Source organism: Scyliorhinus torazame, chromosome 30 (genome assembly GCF_047496885.1).
Source record: "Scyliorhinus torazame isolate Kashiwa2021f chromosome 30, sScyTor2.1, whole genome shotgun sequence".
Classification (NCBI taxonomy): domain Eukaryota; kingdom Metazoa; phylum Chordata; class Chondrichthyes; order Carcharhiniformes; family Scyliorhinidae; genus Scyliorhinus; species Scyliorhinus torazame.
Window position 1 is genome coordinate 8,500,319 of NC_092736.1, and position 27,273 is coordinate 8,527,591.

General features: G+C 52.4%; 1 protein-coding gene across 2 annotated transcripts in view; it reads right to left on the reverse strand.

Moving 5' to 3' along the window:
* LOC140404351 (SH2 domain-containing adapter protein F-like) overlaps positions 1 to 27,273 on the reverse strand; it is a 268,902-nt gene that overhangs the window by 59,160 nt on the left and 182,469 nt on the right. Inside the window, exon 4 of one of the 2 annotated variants that reach the window (XM_072492765.1) lies at positions 16,458 to 16,619. The exons of the other annotated variant lie outside the window; for it this stretch is intronic. Coding sequence (XP_072348866.1) covers positions 16,458 to 16,619 — 162 coding nt within the window. The remainder of the gene's footprint in view (positions 1 to 16,457; positions 16,620 to 27,273) is intronic. 2 annotated transcript variants of the gene reach the window in all.

Below are 27,273 nucleotides of genomic sequence, written 5' to 3' on the forward strand. Positions count from 1 at the left end.
GCAGTGGGACCACACCAATGCCCACATGTGCAGTGGGACCACACCAATGTGCACATGTGCAGTGGGGCCACACCAATGCGCGCTTGTGCAGTGGGACCACACCAATGTGCACATGTGCAGTGGGGCCACACCAATGTGCACATGCGCAGTGGGACCACACCAATGCGCGCGTGTGCAGTGGGGCCACACCAATGCGCGCTTGTGCAGTGGGACCACACCAATGTGCACATGCGCAGTGGGACCACACCAATGCGCGCATGTGCAGTGGGACCACACCAATGCCCACATGTGCAGTGGGACCACACCAATGCGTGCATGTGCAGTGGGACCACACCAATGCCCACATGTGCAGTGGGACCACACCAATGCGCGCATGTGCAGTGGGACCCCACCAATGTGCACATGTGCAGTGGGACCACACCAATGTGCACATGTGCAGTGGGACCACACCAATGTGCACATGTGCAGTGGGACCACACCAATGTGCACATGCGCAGTGGGACCACACCAATGCGCGCATGTGCAGTGGGACCACACCAATGCGCGCATGTGCAGTGGGACCACACCAATGCCCACATGTGCAGTGGGACCACACCAATGCGCGCATGTGCAGTGGGACCCCACCAATGTGCACATGTGCAGTGGGACCACACCAATGTGCACATGTGCAGTGGGACCACACCAATGTGCACATGTGCAGTGGGACCACACCAATGTGCACATGTGCAGTGGGGCCACACCAATGCGTGGATGTGCAGTGGGACCACACCAATGTGCACATGTGCAATGGGACCACACCAATGTGCACATGTGCAGTGGGACCACACCAATGCGCACATGCGCAGTGGGACCACACCAATGCGCGCATGTGCAGTGGGACCACACCAATGTGCACATGTGCAGTGGGACCACACCAATGTGCACATGCGCAGTGGGACCACACCAATGTGCACATGCGCAGTGGGACCACACCAATGCCCACATGTGCAGTGGGACCACACCAATGTGCACATGTGCAGTGGGGCCACACCAATGCGCGCTTGTGCAGTGGGACCACACCAATGTGCACATGCGCAGTGGGACCACACCAATGTGCACATGCGCAGTGGGACCACACCAATGCCCACATGTGCAGTGGGACCACACCAATGTGCACATGTGCAGTGGGGCCACACCAATGCGCGCTTGTGCAGTGGGACCACACCAATGTGCACATGCGCAGTGGGGACCACACCAATGTGCACATGCGCAGTGGGACCACACCAATGCCCACATGTGCAGTGGGACCACACCAATGTGCACATGCGCAGTGGGACCACACCAATGTGCACATGCGCAGTGGGACCACACCAATGCCCACATGTGCAGTGGGACCACACCAATGTGCACATGTGCAGTGGGGCCACACCAATGCGCGCTTGTGCAGTGGGACCACACCAATGTGCACATGCGCAGTGGGACCACACCAATGTGCACATGCGCAGTGGGACCACACCAATGTGCACATGCGCAGTGGGACCACACCAATGCCCGCATGTGCAGTGGGACCACACCAATGCGTGCATGCGCAGTGGCTCCCTTCTCTGCGCCGGCCCCAACGCCACATGGCGAGGGCTGCAGGGGCCGGCGCGGAACAAAAAAGGCCCCCAGCCCGAGAGGCCGACCCACCGATCGTTAGGCCCCGATCGCGGGCCAGGCCACATTGGAGGCCCCCTCTGGGGTCTGACCACCCCCCCCCCCCCACCAGGTCGCCCCCGGATGCATCCGCGCCGCGGCCCCGCCGGGTAAGAGCAGGCGTGCACGGCGCCGGCGGGATTCGTCGCATCCCGGGCGGAGAATCGACCGGTGCCAACACCCACCGATTCTCCGCTCTCCGAAGAATCGGCGGACCGGTGCCGGGGCAGCCTGGCGCGATTCGCGCCCATTCGTGATTCTCCGGCCCGGCCCCAGGGTGAGAGAATCCCGCCCAGGAGTTTCAGTGATGGAACTGGCATGAGGATATCAGAAGCCTGCTCCATAGGGCCACCTAGTGGCCCAAAGGTTGCAACTACGTCATGACAGTTGACATAGAAAAATTCAATGTGAAATATTGACAGGAATTTACAGTGGGAATGGTGATGGGAATGCACGAGCAAAACCAGACAGCGGTTTGTGGAACCTGGTCATGGTTTTTATTAAATAATCTACTGAAATATTCTAAATTAAATATGCAGATTCAGGCCTCATTTGTGGACAGGATCCGGATCAGCTTATTTAAATATATATTTGCGGGATTTTCCAACCGTCCAGGACTCGCCGCGGTGCCTGGGAGACCTCACCAGGCAGGGTAGCCGGACGCCAGGGCTGATTCCTGTGTGACCTGCTACTCACCCTCACCTTCTTGTCTTCCTCCACCATCAGGACACACCTTTGTGTTCTGTTCTACACCTGGCAGTGGAGGGGGTCCCCAGTGGCGGGCACGCTATGCGGGAGTTGTCTCATTTTCCATCGGGGACCTGGTGTGGAGGGTTTTGCGCTCAGCACTGCCACATAACCATAGATAAATGTGGTCCATGGACCCCCAGGCCACATGCCTTTTCTGCGACCAAGGGGAGTCCAGGTTCTACATTTGTGTCGACTGCCTGACGCTCGAGCCCTTTTCCAAGTTACCTGAAGGGGCAGCTCCTCAATTTTTGGTTTCCTTCCGCCTCACACTGACTTCAGACACTGGTGTAGAGGGGGCAGGGTGGGAGGATGTCCTCATGGGCCTGCCCTGGGCCTGGCCAAGGTTGCCATGAACAGGTCCAGGCAGCGGTCAACGAGGGAGGTGTCTGACCCACCTGTCTGTGCCTCACCGCGGTACATTCACAACCGGGTGGCTCTGGAGAGGGAGCTTGTGGTGTCCACCGGCACGCTACACACCTTCCGTGACTGGTGGGCACCCTGGGGGCTGTGCAGCATCATCACCCCCAGGAACAATATATTGGTTTAGTTAGTTAAGCTCCCTTTAATGTTATGGGTGGCACAGGGGTTAGCACTACTGCCTCACAGCGACAGGGACAGTCAGAGAGATCTAGGTGTATAGATCCACAGGTTACTGAAAGGGGCAACACAGGTGGAGAAGGTAGTCAAGAAGGCATACGGCATGCTTGCCTCCATTGGCCGGGGCATTGAGTATAAAAATTGGCAAGTCATGTTGCAGCTGTATAGAACCTTAGTTAGGCCACACTCGGAGTATAGTGTTCAATTCTGGTTGCCACACTACCAGAAGGATATGGAGGCTTTAGAGAGGGTGCAGAAGAGATTTACCAGGATGTTGCCTGGTATGGAGGGCATTAGCTATGAGGAGAGGTTGAATAAACTCGGTTTGTTCTCACTGGAACGAAGGAGGTTGAGGGACGACCTGATAGAGGTATACAAAATTATGAGGGGCATAGACAGAGTGGATAGTCAGAGGCTTTTCCCCAGGGTAGAGGGGTCAATTACTAGGGGGCATAGGTTTAAGGAGCGAGGGGCAAGGTTTAGAGGAGATGTACAAGGCAAGTTTTTTACACAGAGGGTAGTGGGTGCCTGGAACTTGCTGCCGGAGGAGGTGGTGGAAGCAGGGACGATAGTGACATTTAAGGGGCATCTTGACAAATACATGAATAGGATGGGAACAGAGAGATACGGACCCAGGAAGTGTAGAAGATTGTAGTTTAGTCGGGCAGTATGGTCGGCACGGGCTTGGAGGGCCGAAGGGCCTGTTCCTGTGCTGTACATTTCTTTGTTCTTTGTTCTTGTTCTTGGATCCGGGATTGATTCCAGCTTTGGGTGACTGTGCGGAGTCTGCACGTTCTCCCCGTGTCTGCGTGGGTTCCCTCCGGGTGCTCCGATTTCCTCCCACAGTCCAAAGACGTGCAGGTTAGGTGGGTTGGCCGTGATAAATTGACCTTAGTGTTTAACGGTTACGTTGGCTTATGGATGGGGATTGGGAATCGCTGGGAGCTCACTCAGAGGGTCGGTGCAGATTCGATGGGCCAAATGTCCTCCCCCTGCACTGATGGGATTCTATGTTGTGTTTTAGTTACGGTGCTCTGCCAGGGCTGGTACGCACTCTTCATCGGGTCATTTTACTGATCATTTGTTCTATTTTTTAAAAAAAGAGTATAAATAGTAACTGACAGTTAGTGGACTAGTAATCCAGCCAGCCTGGACTAATTATAGAGGGAGAGGGAATGGGGGGTGGGTGGGGGGGGTAGGGGGAATGAGGAGGGGGAATGGGGAGGAGGAATGGGGAGGGGGAATGGGGAGGGGGAATGGGGAGGAGGAATGGGGAGGAGGAATGGGGAGGGGGAATGGGGAGGGGGAATGGGGAGGAGGAATGGGGAGGAGGAATGAGAGGGGGAATGGGGAGGGGGAATGGGGAGGGGGAATGGGGAGGGGGAATGGGGAAGGGGGAATGGGGATAGGCAATGGGCGAGGGGGGATGGGGGAGGGGAATGGGGGGAATGGAGGGGGGGAATGGGGAGGGGGAATGGGGAGGGAGAATGGGAGAGGGGGAATGGGGAGGGGGAATGGGGATAGGCAATGGGCGAGGGGTGATGGGGAGGGAGAATGGGGGGGAATGGAGGAGGGGGAAATGGGGAGGGGGAATGGGGAGGGGGAATGGGGAGGGAGAATGGGAGAGGGGGAATGGGGAGGGGGAATGGGGGAGAGGAATGGGGAAGGGGGAATGGGGAGGGGGAATGGGGATAGGCAATGGGCGAGGGAGGGTGGGGAGGGGGAATGGGGGGGAATGGAGGAGGGGGAATGGGGAGGGGGAATGGGGGAGTGGGAATGAGGGGAGGGGGAATGGAGGAGGGGGAATGGGGGAGGGGGAATGGGGGAGGGGGAATGGGGGTGGGAGGGGGAATGGGGAGGGGGAATAGGGAGGGTGAATGGGGAGGGGAAATGGGGAGGGGGAATGGAGGAGAGGGATTGCGCGAGGGGGAATGGGGACAGGCAATGGGAAGGGGGAATGGGGAGGGGGATTGGGGAAGGGGGAATGGGGACAGGCAATGAGGGAGGGGGGATGGGGGGGAATGGGGAGTAGAATGGGGAAGGGGGAATGGGGACAGCCAATGGGGAGGGGGAATGGGGAGGGGGATTGGGAAGGGGGAATGGGGACAGCCAATGGGGAGGGAGAATGGGGAGGGGGATTGGGAAGGGGAATGGGGAGGGGGAATGGGGGACGGGGAGTGGGGGAGGGGGAATGGGAAGGGGGAATGGGGAGGGGCAATGGGGAGGGGGAATGAGGGGAGAGGGGAAAAGTGATAGGGGGAGTGGGAGAGAGGGGAGGGGAGGGGAGGTGGAGTGGGGTGGGAGAGAGAGAGAGAGGGAGTGGGAGAGAGGAGGAGGGACAGGGAAGGGGGGGTGAGAGGGAAGGAAGAGGGGGAGGGGAGAGGAGGAGAGAGGGGAGGGGGAGGGGAAGAGGGGGTGGAGAACGGGTGGGAGGAGGGGGAGGGGAGGGGGAGATGGGGAGGGTGAAGGAAAGGGGAGGGGGAAAGGGTAGAGGAGAGTGGGGAGGGGAAAGGGGGGGAGGGGAGGGGAAAGGGCGAGGGGAGGAATCAGTGGTGTTGGGTTGGAGGAGAGCAATAGAAAAGTGGGAGGGAAAAGGAGGAAGGATATTTTAAAGATGTTTGATGTTCATGAGTGCATCTCCATTCAGACCTGTTAGAAATTATATTATTTACTGTTATATAAAACCTGACTGATTTATTCATCAGTGGGGCTACTCCATGGACTGGTCACATGCCCAATATGGTTTCATACTTCAAGTTAGCTTTTATTTCACTTTTATTTAAACAGGCTCCAGGAGCCCAGTCACTTGGGAGAGCGGATGGGGCAGTGGTAATGTCACTGCACTAATCCAGGAATCAGGGAGATGGACAACTACTGATGTGCTAGCCAGCGACCCCCCCCATCCCATAAACTACTGCACAGGGGTCAGCACTGCTGCCTCACAGCTCCAGGGTCCCGGGTTCGACAAAAAAATGTGCCTTTCTATAGCGCCTTTCATCTCGCGACGCCCCGTGTTGACTTTCAGCCAATTAAGTCCTCAATGAAGTACGGTCACTGTTGAAACAGTGCGGTCGTGATGGGCTGAATGGTCTTCTTCCGGTCCTGTAATGCCTGAAAGCAGAGGAGCCAATTTGCACACAGTCCCCTCCCACCAGGATCAACGCGATAACGACCAGCTAACCTGACTCCTGGTTGAGGGATCAAGATCGGCCAGGACACCGGCAGGTTTCCCGCTTGGAAATCGGACCACGGGATGTCTTACATCCGCCGAAGGGGGTGAGCCCAGGTCCCGGGTTTCAACCCCTCTTCGGAAAGACGGCACCTCCGACAGTGCAGCACTCCCCCAGCGCGGCACTGGGTGTCAGTGTGAGGTGGAGGAAAAAGCATTCACCTTCCAACCTCGCTCACTAAAAAATTATTCCAGGTAAAGGCTCAACTTAGCACTCTATAAATATCTATATTCTAATTCTATAATTAATATGTTTCCACAGTGTATTACTCTTTGAGCTGTTGGCACATTATTAATCTCGCTGTGCTAATTCTGATCTGATGCAATAAGCGCCGTTTATTCTGGGGTGGATTCCATTAGGTGGCAGATAACGGGTTCGGCAAGAGGTTAGTTAAGAACATGAGGAGTAGGAGCAGTGGGAAGCCATTCGAGCCTGCCCCACCGCTCAATAAGATTACATCTGATCCGAATGTGGCCTTAACTGCATGTTCTTGCCTCTTCACCAACCCCCCCCCCCCCCCCCACTCCCCACCCGTCCCTTCTCACTCCACATAAACCTCGGCCCCCCCCCCCTTTGTCAATCAAAAGCCTTTCTAACTCAGCACGGAGCCCGCTGGGGGGGGGGGGGGGGGGGAGACAATTCCACGGACTAACCACCCTCCGAGTGAGGAAATTCTTCCTCCTTCCGTCTCGATTGGGAGAATCCGGCCCGCAACCCACCTAAATGTCCCCCAAGGGGTGAAACATTCTATGCACAGTAAGATCCCACAAACAGCAACTGGAGGGGGAGCCGCTCGCGCTTTGAGAGGCGCCGGGCAGGGAAAAGGAGCGGAAAGAGTCATTTTTTGCGACGTCGAAAGGCAGGTTTGCTTTCCGAGGAATACCAACTTTGGAGTTCTCCGGCTGTTGGGACTCTCCATCCCCCCCCCCCCCCCCCATCCCCACCCCCCCAGCAGTGCACCCCCACCCACAGGTTTCCCAGTGGTGTGGGGGGGGTCTTCAATGAGAAATACCATTGACCAGGCAGCTGGTCAGAGAATCCCGTCACCAGCGAATGGCGCGTCGCGGGGAATCGGGGAATCCCGCCCAAATTCCTTTTGAAATAGAAGACAACTTTCCCACCTCTGTCCTATCGATCTCCCCCCCACCCCCCACAGATATCCACTTGCTCACCATATCGATCCCTCACCTCTCCCTCCCGCCTCACCACAACAATCACCCACGTTGCTCCCCCCGGTCTAACCACCTCCTCGTGCCCCTCAAACCCCTCCAGAAACGCAGCAAATTCCCTCTTACTCCAAATTATGTTGCCCGCCTGCTGAACGATGCTCTATATTTGAAAAGTGTGACATTTAATTCTCCGGCAGCCAGATGACTATTTTGTTTGTTTATTTATTTTCCAATTAAGGGGCAATTTAGCATCGCCAATCCACCTACCCTGCACATCTTTTTGGGTTGTGGGGGGGCCAGGTGGCTATTTGATGTTGTTGCTAAATGTATTTTTTTCATAGAATCATAGAATTTACAGGGCAGAAGGAGGCCATTCGGCCCGTCGAGTCTGCACCGGCCCATGGAAAGAGCGCCCCACTTAAGCCCACACAGCCATCCTATCCCCGTAACCCCACCTATCCTTTTTGGACACTAAGGGAAATTTTAGCGTGGCCAATCCACCTAACCCGCACATCTTTGGACTGTGGGAGGAAACCGGAGCACCCGGAGGAAACCCACGCAGACACGGGGAGAACGTGCAGACTCCGCACAGGCAGTGACCCAAGCCGGGAATCGAACCCGAGTCCCTGGAGCTGTGAAGCAACAGTGCTAACCACTATGCTACCGTGCTGCCCATCTTGATGATGTCAAGATGCCGGCGTTGGACTGGGGTGAGCACAGTAAGAAGTCTTACAACACCAGGTTAAAGTCGAACAAGGTTTGTTTCAAATCACTAGCTTTCGGAGCACTGCTCCTTCCTCAGGTGAATGAAGAGGTAGGCTCCAGAATATATGTTCACCTGAGGAAGGAGCAGTGCTCCGAAAGCTAGTGATTCGAAACAAACCTGTTGGACTTTAACCTGGTGTTGTAAGACTTCTTACTGTGCCCAGCTATAAGAAGCTATAAATTCTTGGACTGAGGTTTCCCGCAGTGCACCATGTTCCCCTACCCCCACCCCTGCACCCCTCCACCCTTAACTTAGGCTAAAACATATTTACATCCCCCACATTCACTGACCAATGGCTCCCTTGCTCTGAGGCACTCGACTCATTGTATAACAGGAAGTTCAAAACCTTTACCCTTGCCTTTCACTTCTTCACTGGCCTTGCTCATCCCACCGCCTGCATCGCACCAGCCCCATGTCACCCCCCCTCCCATACCCTGCCCCCAACACTCTCAATCATTTTATTTGAATAAATTTAGAGTACCCAATTATTTTTTTTCCAATTGAGAAGCAATTTAGCATGGCCAATCCAACTACTCTGCACATCTTTGGGTTGTGGGGGCGAAACCCACACAGACACGGGGAGAATATGCAAACTCCACACAGACAGTGACCCAGGACCGGGATCGAACCTGAGACGCTGGAGATGTGGAGCAACTTTGCTAACCAGTGTGCTACCTTGCGAGTAACCTGTGCTTTACAAAGGGAATGAGATAGTGTACTCGGAGTTTGCACTTGTGGATTAGGGGGAGAAACATCCCATTGGTCCCACTAGACAGGTGGAGTCTGGAATGAAAATGAAACATGAGACAGTTTATTGTTAATCACACGCCTGACGAAAATTGGGAAGATTCGATTGAATTTATGATATAAATTATGATTTTAATCGTGTCGGGAATCGCTACCACACAGGGTGCTGAGAGGGAAAATGGCTAACATTGTGCCGTGAGGCATGTTGGTCAAACAGACTTGCATGTGTGAAAACTGCAACTTGGCAAAATGATCACGGCGCCGAGGTCCCAGGTTCGATCCCAGCTCACTGGGTCACTGTCCGTGTGGAGCTTGCACATTCTCCCAGTGTCTGCGTGGGTCTCACCCCCACAACCCAAAAGATGTGCAGGGCAGGTGGATTGGCCATGCTAAATTGCCCTGTAGTTTTAAAACATTAATTGGTTATTCTAAAAAAAAATTTAAAACTTGGCAAGATGAATTCCTGTGGGAAAAGACAGGAGAACAATGCACAACTGGATGTTCCACTGATGGCACTTTGTTTTGCAACATCGAAAACAAGACTCTCTCATGGACCAACGATGCCTCCGCGCTAAAGGATTGTTTGTAAGAATGAACCACAAACTGAGAACTAAAAGGTTATAGAAAGAGGCAGCTTCCAGGATTTCAGCAGCTATAACCCTGGGACCAACATTCGCAAGACCCTACCCTGGGTGAGATTCTCCCAGCCCTGGGCCGGAGAATCCCTGCGACCGGGTCACTGCGTCCCGCCACCGGCACACGATTCTCCGCAGAGAATAGTCCGTCTATTCTCGAGGTGGGATGGGCCGAGCGGCCGTCGTAAAGACGCCGAGTCCCGCCGGCGGCCTCCACCCCTGCTCTCAGCCGGCAGGAACTCAGCGTGCAAGGGTCGGGTGGCAGCCTGTGTGGGGGGGGGGCACCGACCCCGGGGGGGGCCCTCCGATGCGACCTGGCCCGCGATCGGGGCCCACTGATCGGCGGGCCGGCCTCACTGTCCCCCAGGCTCTTTTCCTACGCGCCGGCCCCGGCACTCCTGCGCCATGTTGCGTCGGGGCCGGCGCGTTGATGGAGGCCACCGCGTATGTGCGGATCCCGCGGTGCCCAGTTCGCGCCGGGATTGGCAGCTGGAGCGGCATGAACCGCTCCAGCGCCGTGCTGGCCCCCTGTCGGGGCCAGAATTACTCCTGGCAGCGGCCCGTTCACGCCGCCGTAAAACGCGACGCCGTTCACGACGGCGTGGACGCTCTGCCGCGGGATGGGAGAATCCCGCCCCGAGTTTGGAAGTTCAGAGCAGCGCACACCCTCCAGAGTGGGGCTGGCCAAGTTCTCTCCATCGGGCCGTATCTTGAGTTCAAGTTGTGAGTCTTGAAACTTTCGTAACTGTTCAAATAAGCAGATTACTAAAGTCGTGGTGAGTTAAATATAGATGCATTAAATCAAGTTTGTATTTTGCGGCACGGTGCCACAGTGGTTAGCACTGTTGCCTATGGTGCTGAGGACCCGGGTTCGAATCCCAGCCCTGCGTCACTGTCTTCGTGGAGTTGAGTTTGCACATTCTCCACGTGTCTGCGTGGGTCTCACCCCCACAACCCAAAGGTGTGCAGGGTAGGTGGATTGGCCGCGCTAAATTAGAAAAAAAATAATTGGGTCCTCTAAATTTATTTAACAAAAACTAAAGTTTGTATTGAGTATTGATGAGTCGGTTTCATCAGCTGAAGCCAGTAGAGGGCAGCAACAGGTGGACAAACACGAGGGAGGTGTTGACAGGGTGAGATGAATTGGGGTCGGAGGAGGCTTGTGTGGAGGGTAAACACTTGGCATAGACTTGATGGGTCAAGTGGCCTGTTTCTGTACGGTGCATTGATGCAATACAATGTGAAAACTGACATCGTTTACAGGGGAAAGTTGCTTTAGGCTTTAGTCGATAAGAGAAAAGACAGAGATCAAGGACATAAAGCAGAGAAAGTGACAATCCTGTGATTGGATCGAGAGTGGCGCCTCACTGGTGAGATTGATCAGTTTGTGACTCCTGGTTATAAGTATGGTGGCTCCCATTCTGCTCCCGTTGCCACATCTCAGTCCAACGGTTCCTCTGTGGTTCCAGAGTGTTAATATGACTTAGAGGGTTGTTAAGAAGGCGTACGGTGCGTTAGCTTTTATTGGTAGAGGGATTGAGTTTCGGAGCCATGAGGTCATGTCGCAGCTGTACAAAACTCTGGTGTGGCCGCATTTGGAGTATTGCGTGCAATTCTGGTCGCCGCATTATAGGAAGGATGTGGAAGCATTGGAAAGGGTGCAGATGCGATTTACCAGAATGTTGCCTGGTATGGAGGGAAGATCTTATGAGGAAAGGCTGAGGGACTTGAGGCTGTTTTCGTTAGAGAGAAGAAGGTTAAGAGGTGACTTAATTGAGGCATACAAGATGATCAGAGGATTGGATAGGGTGGACAGTGAGAGCCTTTTTCCTCGGATGGTGATGTCTAGCACGAGGGGACATAGCTTTAAATTGAGGGGAGATAGATATAAGACAGATGTCAGAGGTAGGTTCTTTACTCAGAGAGTAGTAAGGGCGTGGAATGCCCTGCCTGCAACGGTAGTGGACTCGCCAACACTAAGGGCATTCAAATGGTAATTGGATAGACATATGGAGGATAAGGGAATAGTGTAGATGGGCTTTAGAGTGGTTTAACAGGTCGGCGCAACATCGAGGGCCGAAGGGCCTGTACTGCGCTGTAATGTTCGATGTTCCGTCATAACGATGTGTTCCAAGAGGTTGTTTAGTTTTAAGATCCAACTACATCAAGGCTTTTCCTGTAGCTTATGTGGGTTTTGTTGAGTTACGCATGAAGCTATTAAGTGCAGTGATTACAGAAACAGCAAGATTAACCTTCTCCCGCAGCTCATCCAAAACTTAAATTGCCCTTGGGATTGGCGAAGTCCCATCAATTACTCTAAATCTCCTCATTTCAATGGTGATTTGAATCATTTACCGAAGGGAAGAGTCTGCCTGCGATCGATCCTCGCTTGCTATCCGAGGCTGGAACGCGTCAATGAGGTCAGACATTGGCTCAGAACAGTGACGGTCCCGTACACAAAGCCAACACTGTGAGTCAGACTGGATGTTTATTTGCAACACCGAGAGTTTGGCCTGGTGCCCCACTCCAGCTCCCTCAGTGGGGTAGAGTCAGACAGTACGGGAGACGACCATTCGCCCATTGAAAGAGCTACTCATTAGTCCCACTGCTCCTTGTTCTTTCCCGAGAACCGTGACAATCCCTCCTTTTCAAAATAAACATAGAACATAGAACGATACAGTGCAGTACAGGCCCTTCGGCCCACGATGTTGCACCGACATGGGAAGTCAAAAAACAAAAGCCATCTAACCTACACTATGCCATTATCATCCATATGCTTATCCAATAAACTCTTAAATGCCCTCAATGTTGGCGCATTCACTACTGTTGCAGGTAGGGCATTCCACGGCCTCACCACTCTTTGCGTAAAGAACCTACCTCTGACCTCTGTCCTACACCTATTACCCCTCACTCAGTCTAAGGCTATGTCCCCTCATGCTAGCCATTTCCATCCGCGGGAGAAGGCTCTCACTGCCCACCCTATCTAACCCCCTGATCATTTCGTATGCCTCTATTAAGTCTCCTCTGAACCTTCTTCTCTCTAACGAAAACAACCTCAAGTCCATCAGCCTTTCCTCATAAGATTTTCCCTCCATACCAGGCAACATCCTGGTAAATCTCCTCTGCACCCGCTCCAAAGCTTCCACATCCTTCCTATAATGAGGTGACCAGAACTGTACGCAATACTCCAAATGCGGCCGTACCAGAGTTTTGTACAGCTGCAACATTACCTCATGACTCCGGAACTCAATCCCTCTACCAATAAAGGCCAAACCTCCATAGGCCTTCTTCACAACCCTATCAACCTGGGTGGCAACTTTCAGGGATCTATGTACATGGACACCAAGATCCCTCTGCTCAGCCACACTTCCAAGAATTTTACCATTAGCCAAATATTCCGCATTCCTGTTATTCTTTCCAAAGTGAATCACCTCACACTTCTCTACATTAAACTCCATTTGCCACCTCTCAGCCCAGCTCTGCAGCTTATCTATGTCCCTCTGTAACCTGCAACATCCTTCCGCACTGTCGACAACACCACCGACTTTAGTGTCGTCTGCAAATTTACTCACCCACCCTTCTGCGCCCTCCTCTAGGTCATTTATAAAAATGACAAACAGCAACAGCCCCAGAACAGATCCTTGTGGTACGCCACTTGTAACTGAAGTCCATTCAGAACATTTCCCATCAACCACCACCCTCTGTCTTCTTTCAGCTAGCCAATTTCTGATCCACATCTCTACATCACCCTCAATCCCCATCCTCCGTATTTTCTGCATAGCCTACCGTGGGGAACCTTATCAAACGCTTTACTGAAATCCATATACACCACATCAACTGCTCTACCCTCGTCTACCTGTTCAGTCACCTTCTCAAAGAACTCGATAAGGTTTGTGAGGCATGACCTACCCTTCACAAAGCCATGCTGAATATCCCTGATCATATTATTCCCATCTAGATGATTATAAATCTTGTCTCTTATAATCCCCTCCAAGACTTTACCCACAACAGACGTGAGGCTCACCGGTCTATAGTTGCCGGGGTTGTCTCTGCTCCCCTTCTTGAACAAAGGGACCACATTTGCTATCCTCCAGTCCTCTGGCACTATTCCTGTAGCCAATGATGACATAAAAATCAAAGCCAAAGGCTCAGCAATCTCTTCCCTGGCTTCCCAGAGAATCCTAGGATAAATCCCATCAGGCCCCGGGGACTTATCTATTTTCAGCCTGTCCAGAATTGCCAACACCTCTTCCCTACGTACCTCAATGCCATCTATTCTAATAGCCTGGGTCTCAGCATTCTCCTCCACAACATTCTCTTTTTCCTGAGTGAATACTGACGAAAAATATTCATTTAGTATCTCGCCTATCTCTTTAGACTCCACACACAACTTCCCATCCCTGTCCTTGACTGGCCCTACTCTTACCCTAGTCAGTCTTTTATTCCTGACATACCTATAGAAAGCTTTTGGGTTTTCCTTGATCCTACCTGCCAAATACCTCTCATGTCCCCTCCTTGCTCGTCTTAGCTCTCTCTTTAGATCCTTCCTCGCTACCTTGTAACTATCAAGTGCCCCAACTGAAACTTCACACCTCATCTTCACATAGGCATCCCTCTTCCTCTTAACAAGAGATTCCACTTCTTTGGTAAACCACGGTTCCCTCGCTCGACGCCTTCCTCCCTGCCTGACCGGTACGTACTTATCAAGAACACGCAGTAGCTGTTCCTTGAACAAACTCCACATATCCAGTGTGCCCAACACTTGCAGCCTACTTCTCCAACCTACCCCCCCAAGTCATGTCTAATGGCATCATAATTACCCTTCCCCCAGCTATAACTCTTGCCCTGCGGTGTATACTTATCCCTTTCCATCATTAACGTAAACGTCACCGAATTGTGGTCACTGTCCCCAAAGTGCTCACCTACCTCCAAATCTAACACCTGGCCTGGTTCATTACCCAAAACCAAATCCAAAGTGGCCTCGCCTCTTGTTGGCCTGTCAACATATTGTGTCAGGAAACCCTCCTGCACACATTGTACAAAAAACGACCCATCTAATGTACTCAAACTATATCTTTTCCAGTCAATATTTGGAAAGTTAAAGTCTCCCATAATAATTACCCTGTTACTTTCGCTCTTATCCAGTATCATCTTTGCCATCCTTTCCTCTACATCCCTAGAACTATTTGGAGGCCTATAGAAAACTCCCAACAGGGTGACCTCTCCTTTCCTGTTTCTAACCTCAGCCCATACTACCTCGGAAGAAGAGTCCCCATCTAGCATCCTCTCCGCCACCGTAATACTGTTCTTGACTAGCAGCGCCACACCTCCCCCTCTTTGGCTCCTTCTCTGAGCTTACTAAAACACCTAAACCCCGGAACCTGCAACATCCATTCCTGTCCCTGCTCTATCCACGTGTCCGAAATGGCCACAACATCGAAGTCCCAGGTACCAACCCATGCTGCCAGTTCCCCTACCTTATTTCGTATACTCCTGGCATTGAAGTAGACACACTTCAAACCACCTACCTGAACACTGGCCCCCTCCTGCGACGTCAAATCTGTGCTCCTGACCACTAAAATCTCATTCTCCCGTACCCTAAAACTACAATCCAGGTTCCCATGCCCCTGCTGCATTAGTTTAAACCCCCCCAAAGAGCACTAACAAATCTCCCCCCCAGGATATTTGTGCCCCTCAGGTTCAGATGTAGACCATCCTGTCTGTAGAGGTCCCACCTTCCTGTCTGTACAATAAAGTAAACTGACACGGGTAAGAAAAATATGATGTAATATTGTTTATGTGAAAAAATAAAAATCGCTTATTGTCACAAGTAGGCTTCAGGTGAAATTACTGTGAAAAGCCCCTAGTCGCCACATTCCGGCGCCTGTTCGGGGAGGCTGGTACAGGAATGGAACCGTGCTGCTGGCCTGCCTTCATCTGCTTTAAAAGCCAGCGACTTAGCCCTGTGCTAAACCTCATTTAAATATAACGGGGCAGCACGGTAGCATTGTGGATAGCACAATTGCTTCACAGCTCCAGGGTCCCAGGATCGATTCCGGCTTGGGTCACTGTCTGTGTGGAGTCTGCACATCCTCCCCGTGTGTGCGTGGGTTTCCTCCGGGTGCTCCGGTTTCCTCCCACAGTCCAAAGATGTGCAGGTTAGGTGGATTGGCCGTGATAAAATTGCCCTTAGTGTCCAAAATTGCCCTTGGTGTTGGGTGGGGTGGGGTGCTCTTTCCAGGAGCCGGTGCAGACTCGATGGGCCGAGTGGCCTCCTTCTGCACTGTAAATTCTATGATATCTATGATAAATATGAGAAACGCCAATAAAAAGATTTAATATAAAAGAAAATTCCTCCTTTTCACGTATCTTTCCTGGGCAGCTCAGCTGGACCTGACCGTTCTTTCAGGCAGTGCCTTCCGGATCGTTGCAATTCATGACTGTTCCCAATTCCCCCATGGGCACGTTCGCCAATGATCCTAAATCTTCAAGCTACGGTTACCACTCACCTGCCAGTGGAAGGAGTTGCTCTCCCCCTATCTCTGCCATCACAAGCCCCAACCCCCCATCATTGCAAACACCTCAATCGGATGGGCAGAACAAAGCAAAGCGGTCAAAGAGAGCAAGAGGGAGAGAGGGAGAATGGGGAGAAGGCAAACTGTGGCAGGCCGGGCTTTGCCCCAGTTAGGTGGCACCTTCTGCTGAGCGGTCGCAGAGAGGGGGTCTGCAGGGAGGTTGAAGTATGGATGGGACAGAGGGAGACTAACTGATTGGTTCAAGTAACAAATTGGTTCATTCCACGCTCAGGAAACAAAGCAGGATCCCCCATCCCCCTTTCATTTGAAGCAGTTACACCTCAGACCAGAACTAACTGAATTATTGGACCCACCACTGCTGTCTTCGAGAAGAGGCTGCGGCGGCTGTGAGTGTGGGTGCTGGTGCAGGTGTTGGCAGTGAGAATGCAGGAGGTCCCCTTCAGCGTTTGGTGTCCCGCTGTCCAGTTGTCCTACAGGTGGAGGCCAGGGCAGCTCTTTAATTACCTTAATCTCTACTGTAGAGGGTAGCGTAGAGGGGGGAAGTGAGGGGGGTGGGTGGGGGGGAGAGGGGTGCGGGGGAGGGAGGGGGTGGAGGGAAGAGGAGGACGAACAGGAGAGAAAAAAAGAGAGAAATGAGAACAATCAGACAAGAAAAGTCTCAGAAAATGTTTCAGATAAAGCGAGAGAGATAAAACCCCTTCGAGGAAGACAAAGGTGAGTGCAGAGCGTAAACCCATTTCCCTTCCTCCAGCCACATCGATGGGTGTTACGCCCCCAGAAACCTCACTCCCATCGAGTGTCGCGATGACGTTGGGGCACTCTCAGGTTCAGATTTCAGCGGTGATCTAGACCGAGTTACTGTTGGTTACCCGAGAGAGTGATACCAGTCAACTGGGAGCCCAGTACCCATCCCCACTCCGTACAGATCTGGGTTCCGCTCCAGCACAGCACCGAGTCTCGCCAAGCCTGGTACGACGTCTCAGGATAAAGGAGGGGGGGGGGGGGCGACCAACTAGGACTGAGGTGAGGAGAAATGACAGCACTCAAAGGATTGTCAATCTCTGGAATTCTCCACCCCAGAGGATTGTGGGTGCTCCATCGTTCACGGCTGGGGTGGACTGATGTCTGGGCTCTCAGGGAATTAAGGGATATGGGGAACAGGTGGGAAAGTTGAGTTGAAGCCCAAAATCAGCCACGATCATAGTGAATGGTGGAGAAGGCTGGTTTATGGTTTACTTTGCTCATAGAGTCATGATGTTTTACAGAAAGAGGCTCTTCTGCCCATCCTCTCTGTGCCGGCCATCCAGCACCCATCAATTCTAATCCCATTACCCAGAACTTGGTCCGTAGCCGTGTATTCCTAGTGCTCATCTAAATCCTTCTTCAATGTTGCGAGGGTTCCCGCCTCCACCACCCTTTCAGGCAGCGAGTTCCAGGGGCGGGATTCTCCGACCCCCCCCCCCGCCGGGTTGGTGAATCGCCGGGAGGCGGCGTGAACCCCGCCCCCGGCCGCCGAATTCTCCGGCACCGAAAATTCGGTGGGGGCGGGAATCGCGTTGCGCCGGACGGCGGGCCCCCCACCCCACCCCCCTGCGATTCTCCGGCCCGCAATGGACCGAAGTCCCGCTGCTGTCATGCCAGTCTCCAGGATCCAGGATCCTGGGGGGGGGGGGGGAGGCGATGTGGCCCCGGGTGGTGCCCCCGCGGTGGCCTGGCCTGTGATCGGTGTCCACCGATCCGCGGGTGGGCCTCTGCGATGGCCGATGAGGAAGTGACCCCTCTCCCCGCGCATGTGCGGGGATTACGTCAGCGACCGCTGACGCTCCCGCGCATGCGCGGCCTTCCACCGCCCGCGGAGTCCCTTCGGCCCCAGCTGGCATGGATCCCGCCGGCCAGCGGCGCGCCAACCACTCCGGTGCGGGCCTAGCCCCTCACGGTGAGAGCTTGACCCTAACGGTGCGGAGAAATCCGCATCTTTGAGGCGGCCCAACGCCGGAGTGGTTCCCGCCACTCCATCCCACCGGGACCCCCCCGCCCAGCCAGGTAGGGGAGAATCCCAGTCCAGATTCCCACCACCCTCTGGGTGAAAAGGTTCTCCCTCACCCCCCCCCCGCCCCCTGCAATCTCCTGCCCCTTACCTTAAAACTATTCCCCCTGGTTATTGACCCCTCTACAAGGTGGCAAATCTTCTTCCTCTCTGCCCCATCAATCACCCTCATAATTTTGTACACCTCAATCAGGTCCCGACGCCCCCCCCCCCCCCCCCCCAGCCTTCTCTCATCCAAGGGAAACAGCCCCAGCCTAGTCCAGCCTCTCCTCATCGCTGAAACGCTCCGGCCCAGGCAACATATCGCGTTATACCAACTATCATATCTTTTTTGTTCCTGTCCTTCTGAATTTGACACGTGCAAAATGGACACAATGCTTCCCGTTGTAACGATGGACCTTCAAAGTAATTCATTTGGGGCATTGGTGTGGTGTGATAAACCGTGGTATCATCGGTTCCTTGGGAGAATAGGTGCCCCCCCCCCCCCCCCCCAAGTGCATACAGGCCTATGAAACAGCATTGGACATCACCCTGTCAGAGCAACAGTTAGGGAATGAGACACAACCTCAGTGTTTGATGAGGACAGTGTAGAAGGAGCTTTGCTCTGTATCAAACCCCGTGCTGTACCTGTCCTGGGAGTGTTTGATGGGGACAGTGTAGAGGGAGCTTTACTCTGTATCTAACCCTGTGCTGTACCTGTCCTGGGAGTGTTTGATGGGGACAGTGTAGAGGGAGCTTTACTCTGTATCTAACCCCGTGCTGTACCTGTCCTGGGAGTGTTTGATGGGGACAGTGTAGAAGGAGCTTTGCTCTGTATCAAACCCCGTGCTGTACCTGTCCTGCGAGTGTTTGATGGGGACAGTGTAGAAGGAGCTTTGCTCTGTATCAAACCCCGTGCTGTACCTGTCCTGGGAGTGTTTGATGGGGACAGTGTAGAGGGAGCTTTACTCTGTATCTAACCCTGTGCTGTACCTGTCCTGGGAGTGTTTGATGGGGACAGTGTAGAGGGAGCTTTACTCTGTATCTAACCCCGTGCTGTACCTGTCCTGGGAGTGTTTGATGGGGACAGTGTAGAGGGAGCTTTACTCTGTATCTAACCCCGTGCTGTACCTGTCCTGGGAGTGTTTGATGGGGACAGTGTAGAAGGAGCTTCGCTCTGTATCAAACCCCGTGCTGTACCTGTCCTGGGAGTGTTTGATGGGGACAGTGTAGAAGGAGCTTTGCTCTGTATCAAACCCCGTGCTGTACCTGTCCTGGGAGTGTTTGATGGGGACAGTGTAGAAGGAGCTTTGCTCTGTATCAAACCCCGTGCTGTACCCGTCCTGGGAGTGTTTGATGGGGACAGTGTAGAGGGAGCTTTACTCTGTATCTAACCCCATGCTGTACCTGTCCTGGGAATGTTTGATGGGGACAGTGTAGAGGGAGTTTTACTCTGTATCTAACCCCGTGCTGTACCTGTCCTGGGAGTGTTTGATGGGGACAGTGTAGAAAGAGCTTTGCTCTGTATCAAACCCCGTGCTGTACATGTCCTGGGAGTGTTTGATGGGGACAGTGTAGAGGGAGCTTTACTCTGTATCTTATCCCGTGCTGTACCTGTCCTGGGAGTGTTTGATGGGGACAGTGTAGAGGGAGCTTTACTCTGTATCTAACCCTGTGCTGTACCTGTCCTGGGAGTGTTTGATGGGGACAGTGTAGAGGGAGCTTTACTCTGTATCTAACCCTGTGCTGTACCTGTCCTGGGAGTGTTTGATGGGGACAGTGTAGAGGGAGCTTTACTCTGTATCTAACCCCGTGCTGTACCTGTCCTGGGAGTGTTTGATGGGGACAGTGTAGAGGGAGCTTTACTCTGTATCTAACCCCGTGCTGTACCTGTCCTGGGAGTGTTTGATGGGGACAGTGTAGAAGGAGCTTCGCTCTGTATCAAACCCCGTGCTGTACCTGTCCTGGGAGTGTTTGATGGGGACAGTGTAGAAGGAGCTTTGCTCTGTATCAAACCCCGTGCTGTACCTGTCCTGGGAGTGTTTGATGGGGACAGTGTAGAAGGAGCTTTGCTCTGTATCAAACCCCGTGCTGTACCCGTCCTGGGAGTGTTTGATGGGGACAGTGTAGAGGGAGCTTTACTCTGTATCTAACCCCATGCTGTACCTGTCCTGGGAATGTTTGATGGGGACAGTGTAGAGGGAGTTTTACTCTGTATCTAACCCCGTGCTGTACCTGTCCTGGGAGTGTTTGATGGGGACAGTGTAGAAAGAGCTTTGCTCTGTATCAAACCCCGTGCTGTACCTGTCCTGGGAGTGTTTGATGGGGACAGTGTAGAGGGAGCTTTACTCTGTATCTTATCCCGTGCTGTACCTGTCCTGGGAGTGTTTGATGGGGACAGTGTAGAGGGAGCTTTACTCTGTATCTAACCCTGTGCTGTACCTGTCCTGGGAGTGTTTGATGGGGACAGTGTAGAGGGAGCTTTACTCTGAATCTAACCCTGTGCTGTACCTGTCCTGGGAGTGCTTGATGGGGGCAGTGTAGAGGGAGCTTTACTCTGTATCTAACCCTGTGCTGTACCTGTCCTGGGAGTGTTTGATGTGGACAGTGTAGAGGGAGCTTTACTCTGTATCTAACCCCGTGCTCTATCTGTCCGGGAGTGTTTGATGGGGACAGTGTAGAGGGAGCTTTACTCTGTATCTTACCCCGTGCTGTACCTGTCCTGGGAGTGTTTGATGGGGACAGTGTAGAGGGAGCTTTACTCTGTATCTAACCCTGTGCTGTACCTGTCCTGGGAGTGTGTGATGGGGACAGTGTAGAGGGAGCTTTACTCTGTATCTAACCCTGTGCTGTACCTGTCCTGGGAGTGTTTGATGGGGCCAGTGTAGAGGGAGCTTTACTCTGAATCTAACCCTGTGCTGTACCTGTCCTGGGAGTGCTTGATGGGGGCAGTGTAGAGGGAGCTTTACTCTGTATCTAACCCTGTGCTGTACCTGTCCTGGGAGTGTTTGATGGGGATAGTGTAGAGGGACCTTTACTCTGTATCTAACCCCGTGCTGTACCTGTCCTGGGAGTGTTTGATGGGGACAGTGTAGAGGGAGTTTTACTCTGTATCTAACCCCGTGCTGTACCTGTCCTGGGAGTGTTTGATGGGGACAGTGTAGAGGGAGCTTTACTCTGTATCTATCCCCGTGCTGTATCTGTCCTGGGAGAGTTTGATGGGGACAGTGTAGAGGGAACTTTACTCTGTATCTAACCCCGTGCTGTACCTGTCCTGGGAGTGTTTGATGGGGACAGTGTCGAGGGAGCTTTACTCTGTATCTAACCCCGTGCTGTACCTGTCCTGGGAGTGTTTGATGGGGACAGTGTAGAGGGAGCTTTACTCTGTATCTATCCCCGTGCTGTATCTGTCCTGGGAGAGTTTGATGGGGACAGTGTAGAGGGAGCTTTACTCTGTATCTAACCCCGTGCTGTACCTGTCCTGGGAGTGTTTGATGGGGACAGTGTCGAGGGAGCTTTACTCTGTATCTAACCCCGTGCTGTACCTGTCCTGGGAGTGTTTGATGGGGACAGTGTAGAGGGAACTTTACTCTGTATCTAACCCCGTGCTGTACCTGTCCTGGGAGTGTTTGATGGGGACAGTGTAGAGGGAGCTTTACTCTGTATCTAACCCCGTGCTGTACCTGTCCTGGGAGTGTTTGATGGGGACAGTGTTGAGGGAGCTTTACTCTGTATCTAACCCCGTGCTGTACCTGTCCTGGGAGTGTTTGATGGGGACAGTGTAGAGGGAGCTTTACTCTGTATCTAACCTCGTGCTGTACCTGTCCTGGGAGTGTTTGATGGGGACAGTGTTGAGGGAGCTTTACTCTGTATCTAACCCCGTGCTGTACCTGTCCTGGGAGTGTTTGATGGGGACAGTGTAGAGGGAGCTTTACTCTGTATCTAACCCCGTGCTGTACCTGTCCTGGGAGTGTTTGATGGGGACAGTGTAGAGGGAGCTTTACTCTGTATCTAACCCCGTGCTGTACCTGTCCTGGGAGTGTTTGATAGGGACAGTGTAGAGGGAGCTTTACTCTGTATCTAACCCCGTGCTGTACCTGTCCTGGGAGTGTTTGATAGGGACAGTGTAGAGGGAGCTTTACTCTGTATCTAACCCCGTGCTGTACCTGTCCTGGGAGTGTTTGATGGGGACAGTGTAGAGGGAGCTTTACTCTGTATCTAACCCCGTGCTGTACCTGTCCTGGGTGTGTTTATGGGAAATGTGGACAGATATCCCCTCTTTTTTCCAAATCTGCATAAAATCTTTCAGAAAACCAACAGCTGAATTGCATCTGCATTAAATGACTGGATTCTAAACAAGCAGAAAATGAAGGACAGGTGCGAGTTCTTAATGCTTTAATTTCTCACACATTACTGGAATAGTGAGCGGCTTCCCAGAACAGATGTGGACTTTCACACGATGTCATGTCATAAATCTAACAGCATGCTGACAGAATCATAAATAATATCAAAAGCTGTCAAACTGGGGCGGGGAGTGTGTGGGTGTGTGTGTGAGAGAGACTGAAAGAGGGGGAGGATTCTCTGCACATCGTGGGGTTGGACGCCATGAATGACAGCGGGACGTCGACAGGTGTTAATGGTGGGAGGATGGAATGACAAATCTGTCTTTGCAAACATGGCTGGAATCTGGAGAAAGAATTCGGAGGTGATCAGCAGGAGATGAGGAAATGTGTACTTGATGATGGATCACTCCAACTTGAGGTGAGAATTAATAATAATCGCTTATTGTCACAAGTAGGCTTCAATGAAGTAACTGTGAAAAGCCCCTAGTCGCCACATTCCGGCACCTGTTCGGGGAGGTCGGTACGGGAATTGAACCCGCGCTGCTGGCCTTGTTCTGCATTACAAGCCAGCTGTTTAGCCCACTGTGCTAATATGGCAGATCAAAGCTTATTGGACTGCCCTTAGAAAGGTACATAGGAATGAGGAGGAGGAGGCCATTCGGCCCCTTGAGCCTGCTCCACCATTCAATAGATCGTGGTTGATCTGATTGTAACTCACCCCCGCATTCCTGCCGACCCCCGATAACCTTTCACCCCCGCGTTAATCAAGGATCTACCCAGCTCTGCCTTAAAATATTCAAAGATTCTGCTTTCACGGCCTTCTGAGGAAGCGAGTTCCAGAGAGTCACCACCCTCAGAGGAAAAAACATCTCTCAACTCTTGTCTTAGATGAATAATTGCTTATTTGTAAACAGTGACCCGCCCCATTTCTAGATTCTCCCACAAGAGGAAACATCCTCTCCACACCCACCCTGTCAACACCCCTCAGGATCTTAAAGGTTTCCATCAAGTCGCCCCTTACTCATCGAAATGCCATGGATGCAAACCTAACTTCTCCATCTATCCTCATAGGACAGCCTGCCTATTCCTGGCATTAGTCTATTAAACCTCGCACTGTTATTGGTTTGTGTGCTAAATAATCGTACAGCATCGGAGTCCGTTCAGCCCGCCCATGTCTGAGCTGGCTCTGTGAAAGAGCCACCCATTTCGTCATCGCCCTGCAAACCTCCCCTTTCAACGAGGTTCGCCAACTCGCCAGGATTAGGCCGGCACGGTGGCGCAGTGGGTTAGTACTGCTGCCTCACGGCGCCGAGGTCCCAGGTTTGAATACCGGCTCTGGGTCACTGTCCGTGTGGAGTTTGCACATTCTCCCCGTGTCCGCGTGGGTTTCGCCCCCACAACCCAAAGATGTGCAGGGTAGGTGGATTGGCCACGCTAAATTGCCCTCAATTGGAAAAATGAATTGGTTACTCTAAATTTATTTTTTAAAAACTCTCCAGGACTGGCCTGGAGTCTCCAGCAACTGAAGGTCGATCGCCACGATGCAGCGCTGTGCAGCCTGGAGAAAATTCACCGGGACATTAAACAAAGATTCCTTTTTTTGTCTTGAACATTTCTCTTTACCAGATATTTAAAAAATTGAAACTGGGGGACAAAAAGACTGTTTGGTTGACCCTCAAGCATCATCCAATTGGGTGGTGAATCTTTTGGCTTTCTGGTTGGTTTAGGAAGGCCGTACGTCACAAGGTTGGATTTGCTGGGGGTTGACTAATGGCTGGAGGGTGGGGGCAAGTCATGTGATGAAAGCTCCAGGAATATATTTACTCGCAGTTGGCAACCTCACTTTCAAGTATTTATCCAATTCTCTTTTGTCAATGGCGATTGAATTCGCTCCCACAACCCTGTCAGGCAACACATTCCCAATCGTCATAACTCATTGGTTCTTTAGCCAAGGTTACCTTCAACTGTCCTCAACCACCAGACCACACAGAGTCCTCCCCTGGTGATTCAGAGCACACATCACGTGGCCGTACCAGTCTTGTGCTTGGCACGCTCAGGAATAGGAGCAGAGTTAGGCCATTCAGCCCCTCAAGCCTGCTCAGCCATTCAATAAGAGCATGCTTTTCACATTCTTCTGGGATCAAAGGTTACAGGGAGAAAGCAGGATTAGGCTATTAGTTGGATGATCAGCCATGATCGTGCTAAATGGCGGAGCAGGCTCGAAGGGCCAAAAGGCCTCCTCCTGCTCCTATCTTCTATGTAGCTATGTATCTACCCCTGGTAACCTTTGATCCGCTTGCCTAGGTGACCGAGTCCCTGATTCTTTTTAAAATTTAGAGTACCCAATTCATTTTTTCCAATTAAGGGGCAATTTAACGCGGCCAATTTAACCCTATACATCTTTGGGTTGTGGGGATGAGACCCACGCAGACACGGGGAGAATGTGCAAACTCCACACGGACAGTGACCCGGGGCCGGGATCGAACCCGGGACCTCGGCGCCGTGAGGCAGCAGTGCTAACCACTGCGCCACCGTGCTGCCCCTGACTGTGTCTCTGATAACATTTTCCAGGAAGACTATTGATGTGTTGGGTGCTCTGCTACACAGACGAACCAACACGGTTGCGGATGGTACAACCTCTAACACTACGTTGGAGTGGCACTCAGCACATGGTGGATGTCTGAGTGGCTTGCTGTGAGCTCTGTGCCCTGAGCTGTCTCCTGCTGGAATGAGCGGGGAGTGTCGTGTTCCCTGTTTTGTACTGTGTATGCTCTTGCCTGTGATTGGCTGTGATGTTGTGTGTGTATTGATTGGTCCATTGATCTGTCTATCAGTATGTATGTATGTTTGCACCATGATGTTTACCTGCATATCATGACAACTATCAGGAAATTGGACCAAATACTCCAGCTCTGGCCTTGCCACTGGTTTGTGGAGTTGTACCAGAGTTTCCTGGCTGTGGCAATCGAAGCCTCTATTTGTAAAGCAGCGGATGCCGCTTTGTTTTATTTTGAAAGCAGCTTAACCAGTGCCCTGCCACCGTTGAAAATTGTTTGCGTGAATCCACTCGGCCTCTGTCTCTTTTGTGTCCTCACGTTGATCGACCAAGAACGGCCCCACCGCCACACTGAGCCCAACGTAAACTCTGAGCGTTAACACACATTACTAAAACCAGTGTAAAACCGGTTCCTATGGTAACTGCAACAGTCTTGACGACGAAAGCAAAATACTGCAGCTGTTGGAAATTTGAAGTAAAAATTTCCAACATTGCGTTATCATTTCCTGTCTCAGAGACACTAAAACATCCAACAGGTTCCCAGTGCCAGAGAGACAGAGAAACCAGAGACAAATCTGTTCTTCCTCTTGTCATGATATACAGACATGCAGATAATGATATACAGACAAGCACAGACAGGCAGCTAATGAACACAGAGAACAGGACCTGACCAATGGGCAGGCAGGACACTCAGGGGTGGTATCTCACTATAAAAGGCACGAGGCACTCACACTCCGTCTCTTTCCACAGATGAACATCTACAGAGTGAGTCAGGGTGTATGTACAGTCTCACACCTCCAGCACGTGGCTAAGAGCCAGTCTGGTTCAGTCAGACAGAGTAACCACACTTAGGTTAGCAGAGTCGAACACACAGAGAACTGTGCTAACTGTGCTACTGGCTCAATAAATCAGATTGAACTAACTTCAAGGTCTGGAGTATCTTTTGGTTAAAGCTGCATCCAGTTGCAGCCTGTGTTATCCCAGGTACACAACACAAGACCTCTCTCTCTCTCTGGCTCAGAAAGGCACCGAGGCCAACTGGAGGGCCCTGAGGGTGAACGCTTAGTCATTGTTCCACAATACTGTTTGCAGGCATTACATTTTCAGCAACATTCTCTCCCTGTTAACTTAATATCAACGTTGTGTAGCCTGTCAGCTGGATTTAGTGAATTGACTGCAGCGATGCTGCTTTATACAGAGCGTAGAGTCCCACTGCTTCTATTTTATGCCCTTTGCGTTCCTCCCCATAACCGAGCCAGAAGGACAAAGCAGTAAACACTGGGAAAGAGGAATACTGATCTGAGCTGCTTCTTTTTATTGGTTGACCAAATCCCAGTGTACCTTTCAGCTTCAGCATTCTTCTTAATGCACCACTGCCGAGATATCGCGCCCCCTCCCTGATTTCCGCCCCTCCCCCACTCCACCCCCTCCCTCACCCCCTACCCATCACCTCCTCACCCACCCCACTTCACTTCCTCGCCCTCCCCCACCCCACCTCTGCCCGCCCGCCCCCTTCCCTAGTTATATCGGACAGTACGGAGACACCGTGGTTAGCACTGCTGCCTCACAGCACCAGAAACCCGGGTTCGATTCCCGGCTTGGGTCACTGTCTGTGCGGAGTCTGCACTTTCTCCTCCCTTAAGGTGGGGTCGCTGGAATAGGTCAGGGGATTGGGCCTAGGTAGGGTGATCTTGCGAAGCATCGGTGCAGACTCGATGGGCCGAATGGCCTCCTTCTGTACTGCAGGAATTCTGTGATTCTATCTTCTCGACTCTCTTGTGCTTATGGAGCTCCCTCTGGTGCCGCCCTCCCCCCACGCCCTCTCCAAGCGGAAACATATTTTCTGCATCAGCTGTGCCAAGCCCACACACGTGGAAATATTTTCGTTAGGTCCGCCTTCGTGACCTCTGCCATTGTTTAAGGACCTCCCTTCAGCAGGTCTTTCCTTAACCTTCTCATTCTCAGAGGTTTGTCAAGTGCAGCTGTCGAACGTCTCCGTTTTCCATCCTTTGTAGAAAGGGAGA